Below are 27,537 nucleotides of genomic sequence, written 5' to 3'. Positions count from 1 at the left end.
GAAGTTTTCTAAGAACATGATGAAAATGTACCCAGTGCTGGAAGGCCCTAAGGCTCTGTAGGGTAATGGTAAGTTCAGAATTCTGTGTTTGGCTCTCTATTCTTTTCTCCACATTATAACTGGCTTAGAGATTTCATTTGGTCCATGTTCCCAGATATTATTCTGAAGAGGCAGCACAGTGCTGTGATGAGGGTAAGGCCTGGATCTCAGAATACCTCAGTTCCCTCATTAAGTTTCTTAACTTTTATGAGGCTTACTTTCTTCACGTTAGAAATGAGGCTAATAACTCTACCTCTTAAATCTTTAAGGATTAAAATGAATGCATGCAAAGTTTAGTTGACATCACAGTATTGGGCCATTAAATGGCACACAATGTTAGTTTCATTTAATAGTCCAGCTCCTTTTACTTCCAGTTTGGATGAGATGATTCAAAGTGTACTTGCATTGCTTCAGTCTGATTCCCCAGCTTCAGTCATACATATTTCAACATCCTATTAAACACTTCCTTCGCTATCTTCTCACACCTGGCATATCAGATCTATCTCCCATCAAGTTGACTTTCTTAGTGGCAATGCCCCTGTGGCAGGTACCCAGGTGGGTGGGAATCTGTGTCACTTCTGGAATTTTGTTCTACCCTTTTCTTCTGCCTCTCTTTATCAAACACACATGCACAGTCAGTTTTTAAACTGTTAGTTCTTCTGTTTCTTTTCTACTGTTGTATCTCAACCTCAGTCCTTTGTAATGCTTCTGTAAATATTTGAATTCAATTTTCTGTTGGCTTCTGTTGAGTTCCATTTTATGTATCCCAGTAAATGCAAGAATTTGTGTGACTACCTGGTGTTCTGTATCAAACTAAGGGAAAAGATGGACAATCCTCTATTTACAAAGGAAAATTCTTTCAGAACTAGTGTGAATATAAGTCTGTATACTATAAATCTACATACTATAAACACTATAAAAGATTTACGTTAAATTGGACAGTTGTTACTCCAATTATTATAATTAATACTTTTACACTGTTACTTTCTTATTGCATATGTAGACTCAGTGTGCTGATATTAAGGTTATGATTAAAATCAACAGGAAAATGTCACTGGAACATATCTAAAATCTATATCCTTAGGATGGAGCAAATCACTGGGAAAGTAAAGAATGAACATTTACCATAGTTAGATTTCACTTCAGTTTATGCATGGGTTTTGATTGTTACAATGTCAAATTATCTCTGGCTTTCATGGACACGAATTGGGTTGGGAAACAGTAAGTGTAGGTTTTTCATATCTAAGATAAACTGGTATAGGTAGAGGCTACTGCTTTAAGAACTACTTAAAGAAAGGAACAAAACTTTATTTGAAGAGTAGAAAAAAACAATTGGGACTTTATCCTAAAAGAACTAATATATTTATTTAAATTATCCTATTTTATCTTCTATTAAAGAAAATTAGGTTATGTTTGCAAAAATGATTTTTTTTGCATAATCTTATAGACATTATATGATAATGTGATTTTCTTCAAGTGATCATTTCTGAAAAATATTTTGGACATATTTAGTTATATAAACATTTCCTTTATTAATACTTGGATGTTCAACATGCTCTTTTGGACTTCTGTTCTTATTTTCTTTTTATATATTCTAAGTTGTGTAATTTTGCCAAGTTCTCATTTGTTGATGGTGTTGCGTATGATTGAAGGAATTTACCAATATTAGTTTGATCAACTTAATGACATCCTATGTCATGGTAGATATAACTTAATTTCATTGTAATTATATTGAATTATCAGAATTTTCTGAATTTCTGCAATCAGCTAGAGAATGACTGACAGGACTGTTAACAATTTTGTCTAAAATCCATGCCAGCATTAAAGTGGGCAGACATAGTTTGATGGGGTCACTTTATAAGTGCTCTGTTTCTCAGAGAATCTATGATTGTCTATTTTATATGCTATGCAGCCTTTTAATTTTAGGCCTTGGGAAATACATCCTCAGATAACAAGCACACCTTGTACTAAGAGAATACACCCTACTTGAAAGAAAAACAACACTTTTTAAATTTGAGACTGATTGGCATAAAGGAATTTTAAAAATTCAGAATCCTTTCTATGTCTTTTAACAAGAACACCTTATAAACACTGAAAAACAATACTTTCTTTTGTACAGTTAAATAGCGCAGCAATTATGTTTGAGAGACCTGCTCAGATGTGATTTCCGAAGCTGTTGAGTCTGTCCTATTAAGTTATCATGGAACCAAAGTTTTTATCCTGAGTTGACTGAAGTTACTCTTAGCCTTCTCTTCTTTGTGGTTACCAGGGGGTATATAGTACTGCTAACACCTTTCAGTTGGCAACTCTCAAGGGAATTATTTGGAAGCTCTTTTTGAAATCACCTGCTACATTAGCCATCAACCTGGAACATGCTCAGTTTTCTATTTTCTACTCCTATCATGTGTTTTATTTACTAATTAAATAATGATGAACAGATATTTAGGAAAATAATATATTGAATGTATCAACATAGTATAAGGTAATATCATAAAATTTCTGATATCAAAATTACTCCAAAGAACATAGGCTTTTGTCTAAATTAAACAAAACTCAAAAGTGCCAAGAGTGAATTATAGGCTCAATTCTTGGCTTAGAATGATCTGTTATTTTGTGTGTGACATTGGATAATAAGAGAGTTTCAGGAGACAAAACTAACTACAACTGTTTTCTAGTCAAGATTATGAAGATACCTCCACAGGTTTAGAAAGTAAAATAGGGATTCTAATTTATTTGGATCTTATAGGATTTTTACAAAATATCCCTTGGTACAGCTGTCAGAAGAGATAAGGAACAGTATATTGTTATTTAAAGCTATTTTTTTCCTCATTAAACATAGCCCAAAGTAATTGACAACAAATCTAAATAGAAGTTCAACATTGAAGCAAACGCTTTAATTTTACTTCATAAAGTAGTAGTTTACCACTCTTCTACAGCAAAATGATTTTACAATAACTATTTGAACAGTTATACAAGAGTTCTTTCCTTTGACAATTTAGACAACTTTATTGGCGCTTTATGAGAGATAAGAATCTCTTCATGAATTCTCTTCAGCAAAACATAAATTATCATATGGGATTATAATCTTTGAAAAACTTAAATAAACCTTCAAAAGTGCCTAATTTAGTTCTAGTTACTGGAAAATAGTTTATTGACATAACAGATCAGAGTATATGATATTTAAAATATTTCAAAATATATACTATTTCAACATGTCAGCAAATAAAAACAATAGAAAATAGAAAACCATCATCCATTGACACTTGATACTTTTCACATCTGGGGTAACTGTCACAGAGATGTAAATTGTTTCCAGAAGGTTCTACAACTCACCAATGGCAAAGCCAGGAACAGAATCAATCCAATATGCAGTGTATCAAATGCACTTGTTACTTTTATGTGTTAAATAATAAGATGGAACAAGATTAAAAATATACATATACACACATATATGTATTTAATATTTCTTCCTAATAAAGAACAAATGACAATTGAAAAAACATATACATTCCTTCTTTTAAGTGCTAACGAGTTCTTACTTTAGCTTCACAGGGTATTGAGCCATATTGAATTTAATTTTTAAACCATGTGATATGGACATGTATCTTTGTCAACTTTTACTTAACTCTTTGTTATGTATGTGTCCTCCTGTTAACCCTATTACCACTAGGCTAAGAAAATGTGTTATTATGGCACAAGTTTTTATAAAACAAACAAAAGAGAGCTGTTATAATTCTTTCTGCCTCCATATTGGAGTAATTTATATCTATATGCTTTTATATTATATTTCTAAAATTAATGATAATTTTATACATATATATTACAGAGCCCTATTTTATTTGTATGTATTTTTGAATGGATATTTTGTGTGTATTTAGTAGGCAATGAATGACTCATGGAGTAAGTCCAAATACCTCTTCTACTTCCATCTCAATTATGTTGCTACTGTACCTGTACCTTGATTTTGTCCTTCAGAAAAGTATAACTTTATTGGATGTTGAAATCTTAGGATGTTTTTACTTAAGATACATTGCATTTTTCTCTTTCATGGTTGTACACAGCTACAGTGGCAGAAATGCAATCACTTCCACAAATTCTACAAATGTTTTCTGCTAATATTATAAGTATCAGGTATTTCCTGCCTAAATCGATAATAAAAATCTAAAGAATTATGCTTTAAAATACCTTTTAACAATTTCAGTTATGAAAGAATTCATATCTAACACAAAGATGAGGAATGAAGTCATTCTTGTAGAAGGTGTTGAATAGAAAGAATTGACTGTTATTTTAAGTTTGGAGATCTTTGCTTATGACTCAATAGTCAATGGAAAGTTTGTGTTAGTGGGATATAGAAGTCTTCTAAGATTAATTGTGAAGCTTATGCAACTGATGATGTGTAAAGACATGATTTTCTTAGGACACACATTTCTAGTATTCTCTCTGTTAGTGAAAATTGGTTGTTCATTTTTAGATAGAATTATGTTCTTGTGGAATGTGCAAATAAATGAATTGCAGAAGACTTTTCCTCTGCTTTATGAATAATTATCTTTCTCCATTAAGCACCGGACTTGGGATCACTATTCATCTTTATATTTTAAATAGTTTACTGAGCTTAGTCAGATGAGCAGAATTAATTTGCTAATTTATTTGCCAGGGCTGTTCTAGTAAATCAGTGCATAAAATTTAACATGAAATGCACAGGAGGCAAAATAAATGAAACTAGCCTTCTTTGTCAGTGAGCTTACATTAATTTTAGCCCGAGAAAAGAAATTGAACAACTGGTTTGGTCACTCAATTTTTCAAAAAATATGGCTGGGAATTTTGTTAGGTTTTTTGTGTGTGTGTGTGTACTGGATTTTGTATTTTAAATAATGGGAATATTCTTTAGCTTAATATGCTGCTTCTTTAAAAAGATAGAACCACATATTTTTAACACCATTAACATTTTAAAATTAAATGTTATCTGTCTGTAATTAATAATAAATTCATGTAATACATATGCTAATACAAATATGCTTTCACAGTTTTCTGGGAAGCCTGACTGTTCTTTATTGAGTGCATAGAAAGGTGATGGAACCAGTGCAAAAAGCTCTTTGCTCCGAACATGCTTTGGCTTGAACCCCGTGTATAATAAATGTCTGTGTGATACTTTTGAAAAGTCTAGTATGATGAAGTTTTCCTGGCATGAGATGTTTTATTTTATGGGCTTTTGAAGCTTACCTTATTCTGCTTAAATGTTGGGGTATTTGATTCACTGGTACCTGCTAGGGTGGGATGCAGAAAGTGTTGTGAGATGTTAGTGTCAGCATTGGAAATTCTGTTTTTTTGTTTTGTTTGTTTTTTTAATATATTTTTATTGATTTCAGAGAGGAGGAGGAGAGAAGGGGGGGGGAAGAGAGAAAGAGAGATTGAGAGAGAGAGAGAGAGAGAAAGAGAAACATCAATGATGAGAGAGAATCATTGATTGCTGCCCCTTGCATGCCCCTTACTGGGGATCGAGCCTGCAACCCAGGCCTTTGGCTGGAATCAAACCTGGGACCCTTCAGTCTGCAGGCCAATGCTCTATCTACTGAGCCAAACCAACTAGGGCAGCATTGGAAATTCTTATGTGGGAATGACAGGCCAGGTCTCTTCTGAATACTTTGAGTGTTATTCCCATTTCTAGGTCTTTTGAGGGAGAAGCATCCATTTCTATTTTTTTAAAGTTTCCTGTGATTATGGAAATGACAGAGTACTGAGTTTTTTTTTGCTACACCAGCAAGACTCCCAACTGTAATCTTGTGTGTTGAGCTCTTCCATTTGTGGAAGATGAAACTCACACTACATTTATAAATCTCAGCCCTCCCCCAACAAATGTGGCCTGCTAATGCATATTATTAGTATACTTTTGTTCGTGTTAACAACAACAGGCACTCGAAATAATGAATCACCATACTTTTCTTTAAAATCCATGATCCCATTCGATCTTCAGAGCCATCCTGAGAGCTGGTTATCACAGATGTCATTATCTCACTGTAAGACTATGCCTCGTGCTCATTTCACTCTACCGCATGACGTTCATTAGGGATGTCAATACTTGCCCTTTTCTAGTAATAGAAACCACATTGTTGGAGGAGAAGAGGGTTTTAAAAGTCATTTCGTAGTGCGCTCTCATTTTGCCAGAGGTAACCCAGGCCATTTTCTTTGCCTGGATCTGAGATAACTTCTTTATACTAAGGGTTGGTGCATTTTTCTTATGAAGGAAAATATGTAATAATATCTGTAGCAGAAAGGACATATTTTAGGCTCTGTGGACCATATGTCTTTGGTGCAACTATTCTACTCTACTGTTATCATGAAAAAGCAGTCATGGATAAGATTTTTAAAAATTGGTATGGTTGTGTTCCAATAAAAGTTTATTTACAAAACAACAACAAACAAACAAACAAACAAAAAAAACTAGGAGGCTGGATTGTACCCATGAACCATTGTTTCCTAAACTTTGGTTTAGATTTCTTTTTCCTAAATGACCTTTCTGCTATAGCTAATTAGTATCATGACCGAACATATCTGCCAGATATTTCTTTAATGGACATATACTTCCTGAATCATCAATTCTCATGATTTAAAGTATTGCTCGGGTACCAATTTCTATGTTTTTATCTCTAGTGTTCATCATTTCTCTAAGGTTTCACAGGAATGTTCAAGTGCTTGAAGTTTAAAATTTTGAATTCGTCTTGTTCCCTCAGGAACTCTCTCTTTCCCCAAGTCTCTGTGTTTCAATTTTGACCTCATCCTAGACACCATCACAACTATTGCTAATTGCAAATTGAATAAGCCGCCCTCCTTATTAAAATCTACAGGACACAGCTCAGTCAGATCATCAAGGCTGGGCCTGGGCGGGCTCTTGCTAACGTTACAGTCCTTGCTCTCGCTGAACACTTTGCCCTCTGGTGGCTCTCATATGATGTGGTTCCCACATGTCCCCCGCTACCTGACATATCTTTGTTTCCTCTGGTGAGTTCTTCTCCCTGAAACACCATTTTTCTAGTGTTTGCTTGCCTGATTGTAGTTATCCTTAAAATTTGAGTGTGACAGTGCAAAAGTATTTCTTTTTGGAGCCCTCCCTTCATACCCCTGTGCTCAGACTCTTCTCCCCATTGTGAGCAGGCATTCACAAATGACTGTGGACTTGAACTTGCCTTGACATTCCTATTTCATCCTGTTTCAGGGCTGCGTACCACAAATAGATGCTTTGTGGCAACTTGCAGAAATGAAGGAGGCTGGAAATGAGGAACTAAATAGAAATTACTTCTCAAGTAATAGCTATATTCTATTAAGGACGATATTAGTGTTCTACCTGAGGTTTTAGGACATTATTTGCCCTGTATAAGTTTTAATATTATGAATTTCACTATTTTGATTTATGTTATCCTCCTTACTTTTTGGTAGTTCACTCTTCCACCCTCCCTTCCCCCATTTTGCCTTTTAGAAAAAGAAATTTTGTTTCATTCAACATTATAAATGTCTAATTTACAGATGATCTGTTTTTAGTTTTTGTAAATCTTACCTTCACTGTTCATGTTAGAAAGTATACCTTATTGTGCCAATAAGTGACTACTGTGCTCTTTTAATTCATTTTCTGTTTTTACTCTTAAATATAGGATTAAACTTTAAATGTTTCTCATTCCTAAGTGGGACAATTTTTCTTTTATAAACTGAATTTAGGGGGTTACTTTCGAACATTTTTGGAGGAGGCATTTTTTTTAACTTCAAAATAATAAACTTTAAATGGATCACTGCCATATTAATTTCACAGTATCATATTAAGTAAGTAAAAAACTTGTATTTAGGAACATTAATTTTATATTTTAGTTCATGTGATAACATTTACTTATATATTTAATTAATAAGAAATACTAGGTTATTGTGACCAAGACAAAAGTTTGAATCAAAGATTATGGAAGATAGTTGGAGGTTTCTTTTCCTAGTCTATTTCTGCATTTTTATTTTATTTTTTGGATTGTGAAATATACTAATTGGCCCATTAGATACTAAAAATATTAATAATTGAAGGGTTGTTTTTTTTCTCTTTTCTTGCAATCTGTCCTCTTCAATTAAATGGATCCAGAAGCCTGGATCCAGTAAATAGATGTGGCCTTGTCATAAATATAATATGGAACAAAGTTATCTTCAAACTTAAATGCTATGATTACAATATATCAACAGAATGTGATGTTTCACTCAGTGATCTGTGTTCAGCAGCTTACTCTTACCCCATCATGAACGCATGTGCTAAGCAGATGTTTGCTAGCCATGTTGGCCATTCAGTTGAGCTCAGCAGTCATATGCCATGAAAGTGTACCTCATTGTTCGATTCTCTGTGGGCAGATATGCCTAGGCCTGAATTTAAAAAAAAAAAAAAATACAGTGCATTTTCCTTCTTAAGCGTTGTAGTTTTATTTTCTACAAGTTTGACTTGGGTCCTTCTTATATATTTTTTTCTGTGCTCAACCTTGGAATCTATGGGATACCATTATAATTTTAGTATATATTTTTTAATTTGAATATATTTTTTTCAGTTTTGAGTCAGTTGTATTTATTTCCTTATTGTGGACCCTATTTTCTGCTTCTTTATAAGTCTGGGATTTTTTTTGTCTGTGTCTATTTAAGGTGTATTACATGGTTTTAAGATCAATCAAAGGATTTGTACGTATACATATAAGCATAACCACTGGATACAAAACACTGGGGTTGGGGGCAGATGAGAGCATGTACTGGGAGGTAGAGGAGGCCAGGGGGAGGTCATTGGGGGGGAAAAAGGAGACATATATACTACTTCAAACAATAAAAAAAAATTTTTTTAAATTTTTCGTTCAACTTGAAAATTTTTCGCCATTATTTTTTCATTATTTTTTTCTGCCCTTCTCCTTACCCTGGGGACTTTGATTATCTGTATATTAAGCTGTTTGACATTGATCCATATTTCACTGGGGCTCTGTTTATTTTTTTATTTTATTTTTTTATTTGAGTTGTAGTCTTTATTTCCTTTTTCTCAGTTTCATTTTAAATTATTTCTGTTGCTATATTTTCAAGTTCACTAACCATATTTTCTGTCATGTCAAATATGCTGTTAATCCCTCCAGTGTTATTAATTTTTTAATCTCAGATCCCGTTTTTTCACTTTAGAAGTTAGGTTTGAACTATTTACATTTTCTTTTCTCTACGTGACATGCTCGATTTTCGAATACATGGAACACAGTTGTTAATGATCTTAATGCCATTTTCTATCAATTTTAATATATTTTTCGTTTTTAAGTTGGTTTTGATTGATTGATGTTTATATTCAGAGAAAAATTAATAAATAAGTATAGTTTTATCTTAAAAATAAGGTTAGCTAAACAAATCCAGGCTTCATATTAATCATTGGATTGCTTTTAACTTTTTACTTTGAAAAACTTTATGGAGAATACAGATGTTAATTGTAGAATATGTAATGCTTCAGCTAATTGTGACATAATATAACAGTGGCAAAGTTATGTTCTTATAGAAGAAATCACTATGTGGAGTAACTGAAAAAAAATGTTCATTTTGATTTTTTAAAACATTTTTTAAAGTAATGTTAGTTTTTCCATTGACTGTTTAAAATGTAAAGTTCTGGGTTCATTACTTCTTTATCTTTTAAATAAGATTTGAACAACGTGTGCACAAATGTAACATTTGTACTGATATAAAACTCATTTATTTTAAATTCTTTGGATAAATAAAAACATCTAAATATTTTGTGTGATAAATAATTTTATGCAAAGTACATTTATTTTATTTCCTACCTTTTGTTCATGTCATTATTTTTCAGTCTACTAGTTTTGGTGGCATTTTTATTCGGTTAAGATTTACAATTGGGTTGTTAAGCATTTGCTCTGAGTTTCCATGATAGCTTATAACTTAATTAGTTTCTATTCATCAGAAGTATGAGTTGATTTTCATGACAGCATTAATTTAAATTTGTTGTAAAATGCAGTGATTCGATATTGAAAGCTTGTTCTTTTTTCTTTTTAAAAGCACAATTCATTAAATTAAAGCAATTTTCATTAATGGAACCCATGTAATTTATAAATAGTTGAAGTGAGATGAAAGTTTTTCTAATGTTTTCTAATCCTTAAGATGAACTCTTACTTTGATCCGCTTAGTATTGGCCAGTTTCATCGGTTATTAGATTTCCCTCCTATTTCTTTTGAAAATGGCTGTTTTGAAGATGCTGGGCCTAATTCATACAATTTACTTTTCTGTACACATATGTAGATAATTTTGCAGTATCTATTGTGTGGATTCAGAGAACTTCTGTTCTATCTACTGATCCATTCTAATTCAATTATTTGGTAATTACCAGAACTTTAATTTTGACTATCCCTCCACTTTGGTGGGCATTAAACAGTGCATTATTTGAATACACATTTATGGTTCACAAATTTACTTTCTTCTTTGTAAAATAAACAGTCTCTCTTCCCTCCTATGGAGAAGAATCGTGCCCCCATTCGCGGGCCTTCACATGGACACGGACTCTGGAATGAGAGAAGTGTTACATGTGGGGGATATGGAACATTCCTAATGTTTTAAAGAATATTGTATGTGACATTCATTATTATCTTTATTTCATGTATCTGTCCTCAGAGACAAGAGGGGAAAAAATCACATTTTAAAGTATAAAAAATCAGTGGGAATTTCTCTGGGTCCAGGGACATAGTAAATGGTTGCTAGAAATAGAAAGCATACGCACAACTGAATGTAGAAAATAGGAGGCCCATAGAATCCTTTTCCAAACTTTGTGAGTGGAAACCTGGCCCACCCACAAAGCTATGAGGCTACCCACATGTTATATGTTTAAGCAATTTACTAGTTTAGAGGAGTGAATTTGCTACCTTTAAAAAAAATATACATTGGGGGAGGGGCGGGTAGGAAGAGATCCTTATCTTTATTTATGTATTCAGGAAAAAGGACTGTTAGGAATGGCATACTAAATGGGAACAATTGTTTTTATAGTAATCTACATGTAGCAAATTAGTGAATAGTGCAAAAAGAGATCAAAGATCTCAACCAAATGAAATGTTTTGCTCTATTTCAATGGATGTAAGCCTGTCCAGCTGTAAGTTTGTTTTATTAAGGCAAAAACATTTACATTTCTCTTGAGTTATTATGATCATTTCACAACCCTCTGCTGTAGTCCTATAAACCTGCCCAGTTTTTAAAATTAGAATTGATTGTGTTGTATCCACTGAAAGTTTTCCTGGAACTGATAAGTAGCTGCTCTATTTTAGAGGTTCAAAATGAGTAGCACAACGAAAAGTATATGCTCCGGCTTCATGGTTTTGTTAGTAAGAAGTACACCTGCTGGAAATTATCTTATGCTTCTCATGTCATTAGGCCTCCCCGTCTGGCAGAAGAGAACTTGAACATGCATCTTACTTCTTCAACCTGATTATACATTTTATAAGTCAACATCCGTATCTGTTTCTTTAAAATTTAATTATGTCAGCTAGCACAATGTTCAGCCTATAGTAATTACTCAAGTCTAGGATCTGCATTAATCTTCTCTATGTCCTACTACTTCATGTCTTGAGTTTCACTATAATTTAAGTACATTCTTGGCTTGATGGGATAAACTCGGCAGTTTGTAGATGTATAAATAGCTTGCCTAGAACTCACTTTCATGCACCATTTCCTTAATTGAATTCATGGACTGTGTGGTGAACAGCATTGGCCTACTGATTTTTTAAAAAAAAAAAAAGTGCTGTGACATTTTTTCTTTCCAAGGAGCTAGTGTTTGTTGTTTCTTACCATCGATAGCTGGAGTGAAAGTCTTCCAGTCCCTGTTTAGACATCTCATGATTTGGTGATAACTTTTAAAAACTATGGTACAATCCCCTGTCTGGTGTGGCTCAGTTGGCTGGAGTGTTGCGCCCTGCGCTGAAGGGTTTGATTTCCTGTCAGGGCACATGCCAGGTTTCCGGCTCCATCCCCAGTTGGGAGCATGCAAGAAGCAGCCCGTGGACATTTCCCTCTCATATCGATGTTTGTTTGTTTGTTTTTCTCTCTCTCCTTCCTTCATCTCTAACAATCAATAAAAATTCCTTAACACACTGTCTTAAAACCCCGATATCATGTCCTTCAGTTCAACCTATATGTTTTTGCTACAGCACAAATCTTTGTAAGAAAAATTCATTTATATGTGATTAATAAAGGAAGGAGTTGGGTCCATATAATGTAGAAGGCATCAGCTTATATGCAACTTTTCCTAGATAAGAATAGCCAGAAAAACAGCAATAGAATTAAAACCTTGGGAGGAAACATAAAAACCCTCAACTCAATTGCTGCACTGGATGCAAAAAGCCTCTATAGCAGGGAGTGGTCCTCAACCTTTCTAATGCCCTGACCCTTTAGTACAGTTCCTTGTGTTGTGGTGACCCCAAACATGAAACTATTTTTGTTGCTACTTCATCACTGTAATTTTGCTAGTGTTAATGAATCGTAATGTAAATATCTGGGTTTTTCCCATGGTCTTAGGCTCTACAGCAGCGGTTCTCAACCTTTGGGTCGCTGAAGTAGTATTGAAAGTAATTTTGTGGTTGGGGGTCACCACAACATGAGGAACTGTATTAAAGGGTTTCGGCATTAGAAAGGTTGAGAACCACTGCTTTATACCATTCGTTTTTTATTGATATGTTAGTTTCTCAAAGAAATTTGGTAAAACATTCTTCTATGTTTAAGTTTATGGATTTGGAAATTGTGTTTTTATAATTCAGTCATTTGTATGTTTATCATTGCTAAAAAAGTTATTTTCTGTGTGATAGAAAGAGCATGATAAGATGTTTTGTTGTTTCATTTTTCTAAAACAGTGTATATTCATATAAATGAGTAGAGACAAAGGGAAGGGACTAGTAGGGGAGAGGGTGGAGTATACTTTAAAATTCTTCTGGTTAATAAATGTACATCATTGAACAAATTGCAATCCTTGAAAGTTTTTATAACTTGGTATTGTGAAAGAATATATATATATATTACTAAATGTTCGTTCTTAGAGTGCATTTGCCTTTTAAATTATTTATTTTAAGGCTGCATGTCTTTTATATTTCAAAAAAGAAAAATAGTAAGGGAAAAAAATAATTTAGAGAAATGATGAAAGACCACCCTGTCCTTAAATTTTAAATTAAAAATAATGTTTAAAAAAGTTGTTTGAATAATTTCAAGAAAACATTATTTTAATACTGCTAAAAATAATTCTGTATAAGTTCATTTTAAATTTAAGAAATAGTTCATTATTTGTCAGATATACAATTAATTACTTTGAATTGGATTATTTTAAAGAACTTCATACATTTAAGCATGCTTAAATTTTATTGATATTGTTCATTTAACATATACTGATATTAATAAATATTTACCTCATGCCTAGATTCAAATGATAAATTATGATTTAAGTTGAGTGAATTGGTATAATCATGTTTTTATACATTATATTAGCACTTTATGTTTTTCAGCATTTTATTCTCTATGAGTGTTTACTGCATTTGTATTTATAAAAGATTATATACTGATCATATTAAATATTTATGGCTTATAATGCTTAACTACAAATTAATACAAATTGTTAATTATAAAAATAATTATAATATAATTTTAGTTTCTTTAATGTTATATGTTCAAAGAAAAGTGAATAAAGAGTATTCTAATTATTAATTTTTATATTATTTTGCAGGTGCATTTTCTTGATTATAAATCAGTACATTTTGATCATAAAATGGAAAACCTAATGCAGATTAGGGAACTAGCAAAGGAGGTGAAAGAAAGAAATATTTTACTATGTGGACTTCTCATTTATTACCCACAGGTAGGTAAAATATTGTTCACTTCAGATTGTATGTCCTATAGACTACAGATTTAGTAGTGGGAACCTGACTTTGTTAAAAGCAAAGAGACGTGTTAATAAGGAAAATATGAGCTGGAAAATTACTTATCTCTATTCAAGGGGAAAAATCAAAACAAGTGTTTTGATAGGGAAAAAGAAAACATGAAAATTAGCAAATGTCTTACACTAGGTGGCCCACATAGAAATGTCAGACATGCAAATAAAAATACAGAATGCCCAGTTAAATTTGAATTTCAGATAATAAATAATTTAAGTATATTCCAAATTTGGAATTTGAAATTTGCAATCCATATTTAACTGGACTTTTTAAATTTAATTGGTAAGCCTAATGTCATAATTCTTAGCCATTTGTATGATTTGGAATCATTTATTTTATGTTAAGCTGGAGATATTGGTGAACATGTTTTTAATCACTTGAAAGCAGTCCTTGGCATTCAGATTACAAGAGGACATGCTATTTAATTAGAGAAAACTCTTATCATCACTGTCTTTTAATAGCAGCAAGTCAGTTAAGGAGAAGGTAAAAGAAATTAGCATTATAAATTCTTTGTGCAGAGAAATGTTATATAAATCAAACTATTTAGAGAACCCATTAGAGAAGGTGGATTTTTCCTTTTACATAAATACCTTTCATGGAATTTGAAGAATGCTCTAGAGTTTCTTAGAAGTACCATACAGTAGTCAAAGAAATGAAATAGTCAACTGCTTTTATAATGGTTTGAAATAAAAATTATTTGGCACTGACTGTCCAGGAAATGACAGGTATTTAAAGTTATATGGATGATAAATAACAGCTATTGTTGCTGAAATATTTAAGGTGCCTTTTTAGCCTGAAGGTAACATTTCTTTTGAAGCAAGAGAATTTTCATAAATATAAGGATTATCTTTTAGTGAGTCCCTCGGTTTTCTTTAACTTTTGAATTTGTTTCCTCTGCTTCCGAAATATGAAAGCATGACCTCCGGTTAGTCATCAAGAACAAGGCAAACTTTGCTTAGAATAATGGAATTGTAAACTGTGAGTGCTGTAGGAGCTATTGGAGTTAGGACAACCAACAATGGGGGCCACTGGGGCTGGGCTGGTGGTGGGGAGAGGATGCAGGAGGTTGGCCAGCCAGCCCTGCCCCTGACGGCGGTGAGGGAGGCCAATTCGGGGTGGGGAGAGGCGGGGATGATTGGGGCCTGGATCCAGCCAGTTGGCCACTGCAGTGTTCAACCGTTCCTCCGTTTCGGTAGCTGGGTGTGTGTGTGTGTGTGTGTGTGTGTGTGTGTGTGTGTATATATATATATATACACACACACACACACACACAAATATTATATAGAATGTACTTGTACTAAAATTTTGTTGTTGTTACTCTGCAATTTAAATATAACTGGACATCTTGTGTTTTTATTTGCTAAACCTAGTAACCCTTGTAGAATTTTTATTTGCAATAAAACTATTCATTTTTCCACCCCTGGCATTTTCCCACATTTGTGGAATGGAGTCAGGTGAGTATATATGTGACTCTGTACCTGTGAAGGCTACCTGTTTGGAGAGGTGGCCTTGATGGAAAGGAGGAACCTTTGCTATCTACTGCTTGGTGTCTGCTTCATTGTTTTGAGCAAAATTGGATCTGCTAAGCCAGCTCTCTGCTAAGCTTCCAAAAGTGGGGAGAAGATGCTCCTGCAAGGACTTCAAGATATGCTAGTATCACGTGTGCTCACTCATCTAGGGGAAATGATGAACAACATAGACCGATGAACAAGAACAGCATCAATCAGACTGCCGGACCTCAGAGAGAAGGTAGGGGAGGGTGGAGGTAAGGGAGAGAGATCAACCAAAGGATTTGTGTGCATGCATATGAGCCTAACCAGTGGTAATGGACAACAGGGGATGAGGGCATGCGGGGAGGAGTTATGTTATAACTTAATCAATAAAGTAATTTAAAAAAAAGATATGTCTTTGTCTTTCCTGTGTTTTTTTTGTTTTTTGTTTTTTTGTTTTTTGTTTTTTGCCACTTGAGGAGCAATGAGCAGCAAAGTCTCCCAGGACACTCTGAAGGAGGTGATGCATGAAGTTCTGCATGGGAACCAGTGTAAGCACCAGAAGTTTTTGGAGACAGTGGAGCTGCAGATCGGCTTGAAGAAATATGACCCTCAGAATGACAAACACTTCTCAGGCACTGTCAGGCTTACATCCACTCCAGCCTCAAGTTGTCCATATTGTTCTGGGGACGAGCAGCACTGCGATGAGGCCAAGGCCTTGAATATCCTCCCATGGAACCCAGGTGCTGAAGAAACTCAACAAGAATAAGAAACTGGTCAAGAAGCTGGCCAAGAAGTATGATGCCTTTTTGGCTTTAGAGTCTCTCATCAAGCAGATCCCTGTAATCCTGGACCCAGGCCTGAAGAAGGCTGGCAAGTTCCTTCCTGTTGACCCTCAGTGAGAACATGGTGGCCAAAGTCCACGAAGTGAAATCTATGATCAAGTTCCAGAGGAAGAGGTTGCTTTGTCTGCCAGAGGCTGTTGGCCATGTGAAGGTGATAGATGATGAGCTTGTGTACAACATCCTTATAGCTATCAATTTCCTGGTGTCTTTGCTAAAAAAGAACTGGCAGGATGTCTATCCTTATACATCGAGGGCACCATGGGCAAGCCCCCAGGCCTGGACTAAAGCACAACTGAATAAACAATATTGCTGTTATTTAAAGAAGATATATGCCTCTCATAATCTTAGGAAGCAAAGATAGCATACTTAGATGCAGCTTAACCCTTCTTAAAAGAACAATAATGAAGATGTTTCAAGTATGTGAGAAAGTTTAATATATGTTTGTCCTCAAAGACCCAGGTGTGAGTTGACTCTTACTAGCCCAACAAGCTGTCCTGTGCATAATTCCACCCTAAATAGTATTTGCCAAAGATCCCCTGATGTTCAGTAGCTATGCCATTAAAAAGGGGCTATGGTTTAAAAAATGGGAAGCATCAAGGAATAGAATTAAACAGACATCTTCAATAAAGGCCTTCTCACAAATCCATTACATACAAATGAGTGATTCATCTATTCAAATTGGAGACAATGGTGTGCCATTTTCCATGTTCTCCTGTAACCTTTTAACTGTAGATAATTCATGGGATTAATGTTCCATAAAACAAACTCTAGGAAACACTGCTCACATAAATGCCTTACGTAAAGAATCCTCTACCTCTAACCACACTCATTTACTAGTATACTTCCATTTAGTTATACTACTTTTTCCATTTAATAATATATTAAGTGCTTACTTAAAAGGCATTCCTTTAACACTAAGGATATGAAAAGATATAAGGTGAATCTTCTGTTTACTGTTTAGTGAAAAGAGTGTTTGTTCTTTCCATGGTGGTGTAAGACACAACTTTTTAAGTGTCCGTACATTAGACTTTTCCCTGGATCTAATCCATCTCTGGTAACCATTAAGTTGTTTATATAGTTACTGCGTGTTCTTTTAAGTCTCTGATTAATGAAGCTTTTCTAGATTTTTAGCCATTTTTCATAAGACATAACGTCAAGTGCTTCTTTGGATAAGTTTTCAGTTAATGATACTCCCTTCTTGGAAGAGAGAATATAGTGAATTGACTTCAATATCTGTGCTACACATATGGTCTTTCTGGCTTAAAGAAGACCTGCCTTGTTATGACATGATATTTCTGATAATGTAGATGGTCTTGATTTTTTTGGCTGCACTTTCACTGTGTTGATGTATATGATGTTTATAGTTAAATAGAATTATGTAAGTCTATTATTTAAACACATGATGCTGTTAAGCTTTTGTTTGTGTAGAATTCTTTTATACACACACGTATAATAAGACTGTGTTTGGTGAATTTAAACTTAGTTTTTTTTTCTAGTATTTCAGTCTTACTATCTTTTCTTGGTATAAAATATAGTATATGATTAATTAGCTATAGTTTCTTTCTTCATATAATTTACAAATTAGATGTCTGTATTTGTGAACACCTTTAAGGAAACATTCATTTGGAAAAGGCTAAGGGATTTTTTTAGTACCTCTAAATGTTCTACAATACTGTTTGTAATCAGTTAATGATAATTCTTTGGTAATTCAATAACTGACAAATGCATCTAATTGCATACTATTTTTCAACTCAGTTTCTTTATATTTTCTCTACTGACACAAGAAACTAACAAATGCTTTGCATAACTCTAGTTATGCTCCATATATATGCATTTTTCTAATCATAAAGATATTACTTGTCAATTTATTGAATATGCTAGTTCCTTAGCTATATCAGTATAATAAAGCACTAAATAACCTTTTCCCTAAAACTCAGTTTAAAATTCTAGTGACTCAAAAAATTAAAAGTTTAAAATAAGTTCTTTGTGGGTACCTTAGACTTAAGGATCAAATGGCTGGCTTGACCATTTATATATAGTATAAAGTTTTCTGACTCTGTTGTTCAGTGCTCAGTTCCTTAAATTGTTAATAAATAAGAAAATATTTGAAATTTATGCACTAGACAAGAAATAAAGTTTACCTTGACAATTTGTTAAATGGGTTTAAATCGGATCTTATCCTTCTTTCTGAAATAACCATACAGACACAACTATGAATAGTATTAAAACCAGATTTTATAGTTTAATCCATATATAGTTCCTTTTTAATATTTCTATACATAAAATATTACTCTTCATCCATCCTATTATTTTTTAAAATATATTTTATTGATTTTTTACAGAGAGGAGGAAAGAGGGATAGAGAGCTAGAAACGTTGATGAGAGAGAAACATTGACCAGCTGCCTCTTGCACACCCCCTACTGGGGATGTACCCGCAACCAATGTACATGCCCTTGACCGGAATCGAACCTGGGACCTTTCAGTCCACAGACCGACGCTCTACCACTGAGCCAAACCGGTTTCGGCCATCCTATTATTTTAACTTTGTTAGACAAGTCATTATTGAGGTCCAAGATATAAAATTATGTGTTTGGGACACATGTTCTTATTATTTGAAAATCTATGTCTAATCATATAGCAGTGAACTTAAAGAAAATTGGTATTTCTGGAATGAATTATTCAAGCCAATAACTTGAGTTCACAGTACTAATTTAATTGAATTTTAAAATACTTTTATGAGGACTTTTTTTCATGGGAGTATTTGCAAATATACGTTTTTAAAAACAAATTTGCATATGACCTTAAATGATAATAAAATTTATAAAGTCTATAAAGTTTAGAAAGTTATATAGCAGTTTTCTATTTAACTTGTGCATTTTACATGCTCAAAGCTTTAGAGATCAAAGTAAACAGGTTCATGGTTAAAGAGCTTCCCCAGCCGAAACCGGTTTGGCTCAGTGGATAGAGCGTCGGCTTGGGGACTGAAGGGACCCGGGTTCGATTCCGGTCAAGGGCATGTACCTTGGTTGTGGGCATATCCCCAGTAGGGGGTGTGCAAGAGGCAGCTGTTCGATGACTCTCTCTCATCGATGTTTCTAGCTCTCTATCTCTCTCCCTTCCTCTCTGTACAAAATCAATAAAATATAGTTAAAAAAAAGAGCTTCCCCAAATTATTATAACTTCTTATTTATTTATTGCACTGAATCAGTGTCTTCCCTTGTGATCGAAAAGCTAGCTCTGTGATTTTGATAAAGTGATACACGTTTTCTAGGCCTCCAGTTTTTCATGTGAAATGCAGAAGTCATAGCTCTATAAAGTCTCTGTTGAATGAGAAGGTGAAGACACAGGAGGTGTGCAGGCTGTACCAGGTGACACCATCCTCCGTCTCCCTCTGCCACGGGAAATTCTGGAGCTGAGCCTGGGTTGTCTTTTCTCTTCATATGTGACCATAAAACGTACCATACTATTTTTCCCTTATTTATTTATACATTATTCATTATAGTTCAAATCTTTTATTATAGTTCACAGAGGAAATTGTTCCTCTCCCCTCCCCCTTCCCCCAACACCTCAAAGTAGAAGACAACAAGGGGGATGTATTTGTTCTGCTGTAACATCATACTAGGGACTGGGTGGCTCATAGACAACAGACATCCCCTCTCACAGCTCTGGAGGACTGAGGCTGAGGTCAGGGGCTGGCGGGATGAAGACTCTCTTCCTGGTCGCAGAACCCCATTTTCTCATTTTATCCTCACAGGGTGGGGATAGGGTGAGGCCTGGTTGGGGGTCTCTCTTCATTGAAACACTGATCCTATTTGTTAGGGCTCCACTTTCATGACCTAATCACCAACCTAAGGCCTCACTTTCTGCTTCCACCCCATTGGGGGTTATTATTTCAACATATGAATTTGGTGGTAGAGCAGGGGACACAAACAGTCAGTCCATGACTAGGAATTATGTCCATCAGAGAATCGTTAAAGAGGAAACATTAGCATGGCAGGGAGTGTGCACCACTGTCATCTATCCCTCTCCCTTTTCCTCTTCCTTCTCCTTTGAATTGTCATTCCACTGGGTTGGATATAGTGGAATATTGCACTTTAGAACACCATGTTTTTAAAAAATATATATATTTTATTGATTTTTTACAGAGAGGAGGAGAGAGGGATAGAGAGCCAGAAACTTCGATGAAAGAGAAACATCGACCAGCTGTCTCCTGCACACCCTTTACTGGGGATGTGCCCGCAACCAAGGTACATGCCCTTGACCGGAATCGAACCTGGGACCCTTCAGTCCGCAGACCGATGCTCTACCACTGAGCCAAACCGGTTTCGGCTGAACACAATGTTTGGTTAAATGAGTGTTTTCACAAGAAGGGGTTATTGGAAAGGGTGCACCAATCAGCAGAACTGCGAGAACCAAGCCCTGAAGAGGTCAGCGTATAAACCAGAGGAGCTTTATTCTCTTCCTGCTCCTGAATGCCACATTTACTGCTGCTCCTACAACTATAGTAGCAGGAGGCATACAAAAAAGGGAGAACATTGCCAAAAGAGCTCTGTACTTTTAAAAAAATAACTAGTTAAAGAAGATTTATAAAAATCCTTCTCTACAACTCCAAAATAGGACAGGGAACAATGAAATAAAGTTTTGTTTTGTTTGGTAACAACATTCAATTAGATAAAGCTGTGTGAATTCATCTGTCACAAAGTATAAATGAGATCTCTCTATTTGATGATTTAAATACTGTTGTCCTCGATTGTCTGAGTTTTGAAGTATGTACTGTAAGGATACTCAGAAAGCACCCTTGATGATGAATCTCTTTGTAATTATCCTACTCTAGGATACCTTTTGCCAAAAGACCTGCATTTGTAGAATACAATTAGCACCAGTAGTTTCCTCAGTAGGCACTCCATTCGCTTTGTGTCTTCTAGACATGAGCTATCCTGCAAATATGTGATTCTTTGCAGAACAAATGTTGTCAAGTAGCAGAACACAGATTTTTTTTTTTTAAAAAAGATAATCTTGGATTAGTTAGACTTAAAACTCTACTTCCTATAATGAGCAATTACTTGGAATTCAATTGGGGATTATTTACTAAACACACAGTACTTTCCATTGCACTGACTCACAGAGCATGCACACCAAACAGGCAGCTCTAAATCTGTTTACAGAAACCCATAATACCCTGTGCAGAGTAATCATGCTCTTTTGATGTGGGAATGTTTACGAGACTAAATATTTTTCACTTTCAATATTGTTTTGGCTTTTATAGTTAGGCTTAGTCATTCTTTGGGAAAATGTGAGGGTCATAAAACACAATGCCTTTTGAAAATTGAGTAAGTTTGAGAAACAAAACTGCCTTATGGAGTTTGGTTAGCTTACTTGGAAGAACTACTAGAGAGGGTGGCAGTCAGCTATTATACTGAGATACATCTAAATGACATGGGATATTAGATACAAACCTCTACTACAGATCTCCCCTTAATTTTTTTAAAGTAAAAGAATCAACTTTGATGAATGAAAATGCCATGGAAATTTCTTAACAAACTAATTCCTTTGAACAGTGTATTTGTTAGCTATTATTGCATAACAAACTACTCCAAAACTTAGTGGCTTAAAAAACATCTCCCAGTCTCTGTGGGGTCTGAGCAGTTCTCAAGGATATGGTCCTATCCAGACTCCTCTAGGAACAATGTGCTTTCTTAGCTCACTTAGGTGGATTGGAAGGACTAAGTTCCTCTGGGCTATTTCCCGAGAACTCAGTCCTCCACAAGCTTGTGGATGGGGTCCTGCCTGTATTCCTTGCCATGAGGCCTGTCCTTAGAGCATTCACATCAGTCCCAGCAAAAGAGAGAACTAAGATGGAGGTCACAGTCTTCTGTAACATAATCACCAGGTGACACTCCTGTCACCCTTATTACATTCTGAAGCAAAGTACTAGGTTCCATCCGCATTCAAGGGAGGCAATTACACAGGCATGGATACCAGGAGCTGGTGACCACTGGGAGCCATATTGGATGCTGCCAACCACAGTAATACCAGAGTGCTAATATTACAGACTAAACATTGTATTTATTTGTACCCATGCAAATTAAGGGGTTTGTAACCAAAAATAGGGCTAGAAGTGTTTAAATTAAAAAAAAACAACCATACAAATAGTGTGTGTATGTATGAATATAATAAAAGTGTAATGTGCTAATTAGACTGGACAGCTGAATGATCTTCTGGACGTCCTTCCGGATGAAGCCACAATGACACGGGGGCTGAGGCAGAGACGTTTAGGGGTGATCAGGCAGGCAGGGAGAGTGGTTAGGGGTGATGAGGCAAGCAGGCAGAGAGGTTAAGGGTGATGAGGCAGGCAGGCAGGTGAGTGGTTAGAAGCCAGCAGTCCCAGGTTGTGAGAGGGATGTCTGACTGCTAGTTTAGGTCTGCAGGGATCGGGCCTAAACTGGCAGTTGGACATCCCCTGAGTGGTCTCAGATTATGAGAAGGTACAGGCTGGGCCAAGGGACTCTCCTGCCCCTGTGCAAGAATTTTGTAAACCAGGCCTCTAGTATACTAGTATATATGAAATTGCTTACTATAGACATGCTTCATTTACATTTTTAATTGTTTGCTACATTACACACACATATATTTTCTCCTGAAATATTAATAGAATAGTCATAGCCAGAAGCAGGTTTAGCAGGGAAGTGGAGAGCCAAATACATGGAAACTTGTTTTCATGTTTTCTTATAGTTGTATTTAAAGAGCTTGATTCAGGTCAGATACATATCAAATGCATTGAGGGGATATAGTAAAAAATAGGCTATGGTATTTCAATTCAGGTTAGTGAATCCAGGTAATAAAAACCATCGTTACTATAAAATGACTTTTTTTTGGTGTTGCATTTGAGAAAATTGAGCCATTACCTTAAGAGCATATAAAGGTTTTGTCTGAGAGTCTTGGAAAAGCTTCCAGGAAACTGACTTGAGGTAGTCAGTGAGGAGGACTAGAGACAAGAAGAAGGCAATGAATCTGATAACTGGAATCCTGCTGGTACTCTTCAGGGAAGACATGTTTGTGCTCTTGTAGAAAATACTGAGAAACGTCATTGGGAATCATATTGTCCCCCAGTAAAACTCCTGCTGCTTTATCAATGTTATTAAAAAGTTGAAAATAACATGCAATTTAATTTCTGAGATTTGGACTAGTAAAATAGAAAAAAAAATTTTTTGAATAATTAGTCCCTGGAAAATGGAGAGTTTTCTAATGTATGTGACATTATTTCAACCCTTTGCAATAAAATGTGTTGTATATATCCTGCTCATAGCAATTTTATGCTGACTTTCCTTAAATAACATTAGAAAGAGGGAGATAACTTTACTGTTTATTTTCATTTTGTGGACACTAATTATCCGGACTGCAGGAGCAGCTGTACAAAGAATGCTAAAATTGCAGTGTTTAACTGGATCAGGCAGAACCCATGATGTGCATGCTAGAGACTTGAAAATCTCAATTAGATTGAGAAGTAAACCTAAACAGGAGAAATGTGAAGCCAAAATAATTATTTTGAGGTTTGACATCCTATGTCAATGAGTCTGAGTACTTTGAAACATTCGTGGCCTATTGACTGTTAGATATTCCATGTAATTTAGATTAAGGGTAACATTTCCAAAATCATGACTAAGAACGGTTTTCCGGCAATAAGAGATGGTTGTATGTAAATTTTTATTTCCTGCCCCAAACAGTCCATATTTAGGAAAGAGGATAGTTTGTGAAAATTAGAACATGTGTTTATTTTCTCTGAAAATCCTATCAGCATTTCTGATTATGATCACAATGGAAATACAGAGTTGACTGTCTCCACTGAGAATCAGCGAGATATGAGTAATGTTTGGCATATAGGTTTGTGTTTGGAAAATGGTGGGGTTTATTAGTTTTCAGTTCATCTCATTACTCACTTGTGACAGTTGGTAAAGAAATATATTTTAATTAAGCTTCAACTTCCTCTTACTGAATGCATCATGGCAATTACATACTAATGCTATTAGGAAATGAGTTGGTTTAATAACAAACATATCTACAGCAATTCATTTAGAATCTGGATTTTAATGGACAGAAAAAACACAGATGTTTCACAAAGACACTATTCATGATTGTTATTATTATTATGCTTTGGTCAGTGTTTATATTTTGTATATTTTTAATCACCATATTATACTGAAAACCTGTATCAGGAAGAATATAAGGAAGTCATGTTTAAAGAGAAGCAGAGATAATTTACCACATTTTTCAGCTAAACATATATATATATATATATATATATATATATATATATATGTATGTATATATGTATATGTGTGTGTGTGTTTATATATATACACATATATATATATATTTTAATATTTTGATATTTTACTCTATTTCCTTTTGAAAAATGTGATTCTGAACCTAGCCAGTTTGGGTCAGTGGGTAGAGTATTGGCCTGCGGGCTGCAGGGTTCTGGGTTCGATTCCATCAAGGGCATGTACCTCAGTTGCAGGTTTCTCCCCGGCCTGAGCCCTTGTGCATGGGGTCATCCAATCAATGTGTTTCTCTCACATCAATGTTTCTCTCTGTCTTTCCCTCTCACTTCCACTCTTTCTAAAAATCAATGGAAAACTATCCTCAGGTGAGGATTTAAAAAAGTGATTCTCATTCTATCTTTATGGCCTAAATGCTTCTAAATCGTAATACATTTTACAACTAGGCCACAGATCTCCTGCTCCATGGATGGATTTTTTAAAAAGAGGTACAGGAACACAATAAATTGTTTACTCTAACATGCTTTATTTGTGTGTTTTTAAAAAATTGTTTGCCACAAAGATTTTTTGGTGGAAGAACTGAAAAAAAAAAGAGATTTTGATTTTTGTTTATGGTTTTTCAAGTTAAAAATAGGGTCATGTGCAATATATTAAAATAGGGACCATTAAACTAATCTATATGCTACTTACTGGTATGTCCTTACATTCAGTTTTCAGGTTTGAGCCAACCTTATGCTCTGTTCTTAGAAAGTAAGATAACAAAAGAGCATTTTGAGGGTATGCTGCTGTGAAAAGGTACCAACTACTAAATACCAAGCTACATATAAACTTCTTTTTAGTGTATGAATGTGTTCTGAAGCATCTACATTATACTCTAAATTTCTAATTCCTTTTTAGTGAATTTCTTGCTTGTCTAATAGAAAGATGTCTTCAAGTCTGACTCTATTTAGTTTTTAATTTTGAATAGGAATAATAAGTTTTGCTAAATATGTATACCAGATTTTAACATAATTATGCCATAGTCTTCACCATCTCAATCTCTCATCCCTTTATTAAACTTCTGACTTCATAATTAAAATGTTTTGGTGCAATTAAAGGATTTAGGCTCTTCAGGGAGGGCGGTCTTTCTCTTTTTAATTAAGAAAACGCAGTGTTTGCACAGATTGTTTTTCTGACCCTCATGAGGAGAAACAGGCTAAAAACCTAGATTAAGAAATTGCTAAAAATACAGTTTCTGAATTCTCCTTTATGGCTCATGAAGAGAATAGGCATAATCTAATATTTAAGATGAAGATGCTATATAATTTTCCTGAAATATGCTATGTATAGAGCAAAGATTGAAACATGCAATGACACATTTCTAGACCTTGATAGCAATTCAGTAGTGAAGATACTGCATTTAGCCTAAAAACTACCAAAGAATTATATAAACACAATTGCAGAGGAGCTTAATAATTTTCAAAAAATGAACCAGCTACTGTGATTTCAGGAAGCCTCAGTCATATTTTCTCAAGTTGTGCCTTCTGTTTTGTGGTCTGCATTTTTTTTCATAAACTAAAAGAACAGGTTTTGCCAACAATGTCATCAGAACATGGTTTTCTTCTCAAATATACTTTCTCAAGTAAATCACAAGTGAATGCTTCTTACCATTCCTAAAATTTTTGCTGATTGTTTTAGGCCTTGGAGAGAAACAAAATGTTTTTTGTTTGTTTGTTTGTTTGTTTTTGTGTTGTTGTTTTTTTCAAGTCTGTGCAAAAAAGGCCCTTTGCCAGGCATCAGGAGGAAGTCACGTGATAGCTGAGTTCTCACTCTTGCCCTTAATGAGAGAGGTTTCACTGAAGGAACTGTATCAGATTCATTGGGTGTTAACATTCATTGGCTCTTTGTATGTTGGGTTTTATTTTCACAGATATGTGTATTCCAGAGGTTGGCAGATACAACCCTTGTGGTTAAATTCGTGAAAATAAGTAATGGGAAATAGTTTCTTTGCCTGTATGGCTGGTTCTGTGAAAGTTTCTACCTTGAGATGGCAGACCTTTTCCGCTAGTGTATCTTTGGGAGCTCATGTAATAAGAAAGCATATGTGCTAAGACAAAATAACAGAGAGCTGTCTCACCTGTGCTTATCCTGACTGAAATACACAGTAATCAAAAATAGTAAAGTCCAAAACACTTCCCAAATTATGATTTCTAAAACATCTTAGAAAAGTTACAGAAATTACTAAATTTGTGTCTATTGTTATAGTACCCCAGACTTTAACAAGGTTTATGAAGGAAGGGAAATGTTCTCTCATGACCTTTAATTTACTTGTACATGCTAAACTTAAATGGACATTTTAGAATTGTGTAATTGTCTCATCAAGTACCCAGTTTGTCTTGCGTATCATGACTAAATTACTGCTAATTTCTAGCCTTCTCACTCAGTGTTTTAATTGATTTATAATATTTGGATATTAAATTCCATGTATTTACTAATGCTTATGAGAGTTTAGGTGGGAAATGTAAGATTGTTTTGCCAAAATACCACACTTATTAAAATTTTTATTTTAAAAAGAAAAATGAAGACTATGTATTATTTGAAAACTGTAAAACTGTAACTTAGGTAAACATAATCATTTTTAATGAGCTATGAAATAAAAAAAACACTAGTTATTTAACATAGACATGTCAATTTTAATTTCATTTAAAAATTTTCAACTGGTTACCTTAATATTGATATTTTGAAAAGGAGTGATGTGATTTTTTCAACATATATATTAATAAATATGTATACATATTTAAATAGATTTATGTTAGAATATAGATTTCAATATTATACTTTCTGAACAAAATTTTATTGTTTCACAACTTTAAAAAATGCAGCATTTTTTTTTTTTCAATTTCAACTAAATTTATTGGAGAAAAATCAAGGCAGAATGGCTTTTTAAGCCAGTGGAATTAATTT

General features: G+C 34.4%; 1 protein-coding gene and 1 pseudogene across 6 annotated transcripts in view; both read left to right on the top strand.

Annotated features, from left to right (window-relative positions):
- Positions 1-27,537, top strand: part of CRPPA (CDP-L-ribitol pyrophosphorylase A) — a 154,685-nt gene that overhangs the window by 72,130 nt on the left and 55,018 nt on the right. For 2 of the 5 annotated variants that reach the window (XM_084897184.1, XM_084897181.1), the window contains one exon: positions 13,772-13,903. In XM_084897184.1, coding sequence (XP_084753310.1) covers positions 13,772-13,903 — 132 coding nt within the window. Of the gene's footprint in view, positions 1-4; positions 69-13,771; positions 13,904-15,429; positions 15,871-27,537 lie in introns of those variants that run through there. The other 3 variants (XM_084897182.1, XM_084897183.1, XM_084897185.1) reach the window with 3 other exon arrangements.
- On the top strand, positions 15,621-16,599 carry LOC311629292 (large ribosomal subunit protein uL1-like; annotated as a pseudogene). The gene is made up of 2 exons (XR_014797074.1): positions 15,621-15,728; positions 15,949-16,599. The product of XR_014797074.1 is annotated as a large ribosomal subunit protein uL1-like (transcript).

Source organism: Pipistrellus hanaki (genome assembly GCF_964339955.1).
Source record: "Pipistrellus hanaki genome assembly, chromosome: 10".
In the NCBI taxonomy this organism is placed as follows: domain Eukaryota; kingdom Metazoa; phylum Chordata; class Mammalia; order Chiroptera; family Vespertilionidae; genus Pipistrellus; species Pipistrellus hanaki.
The sequence above is the reverse complement of the archived record's forward strand: the minus strand, read 5'-3'. Positions and strand labels throughout refer to the sequence as shown.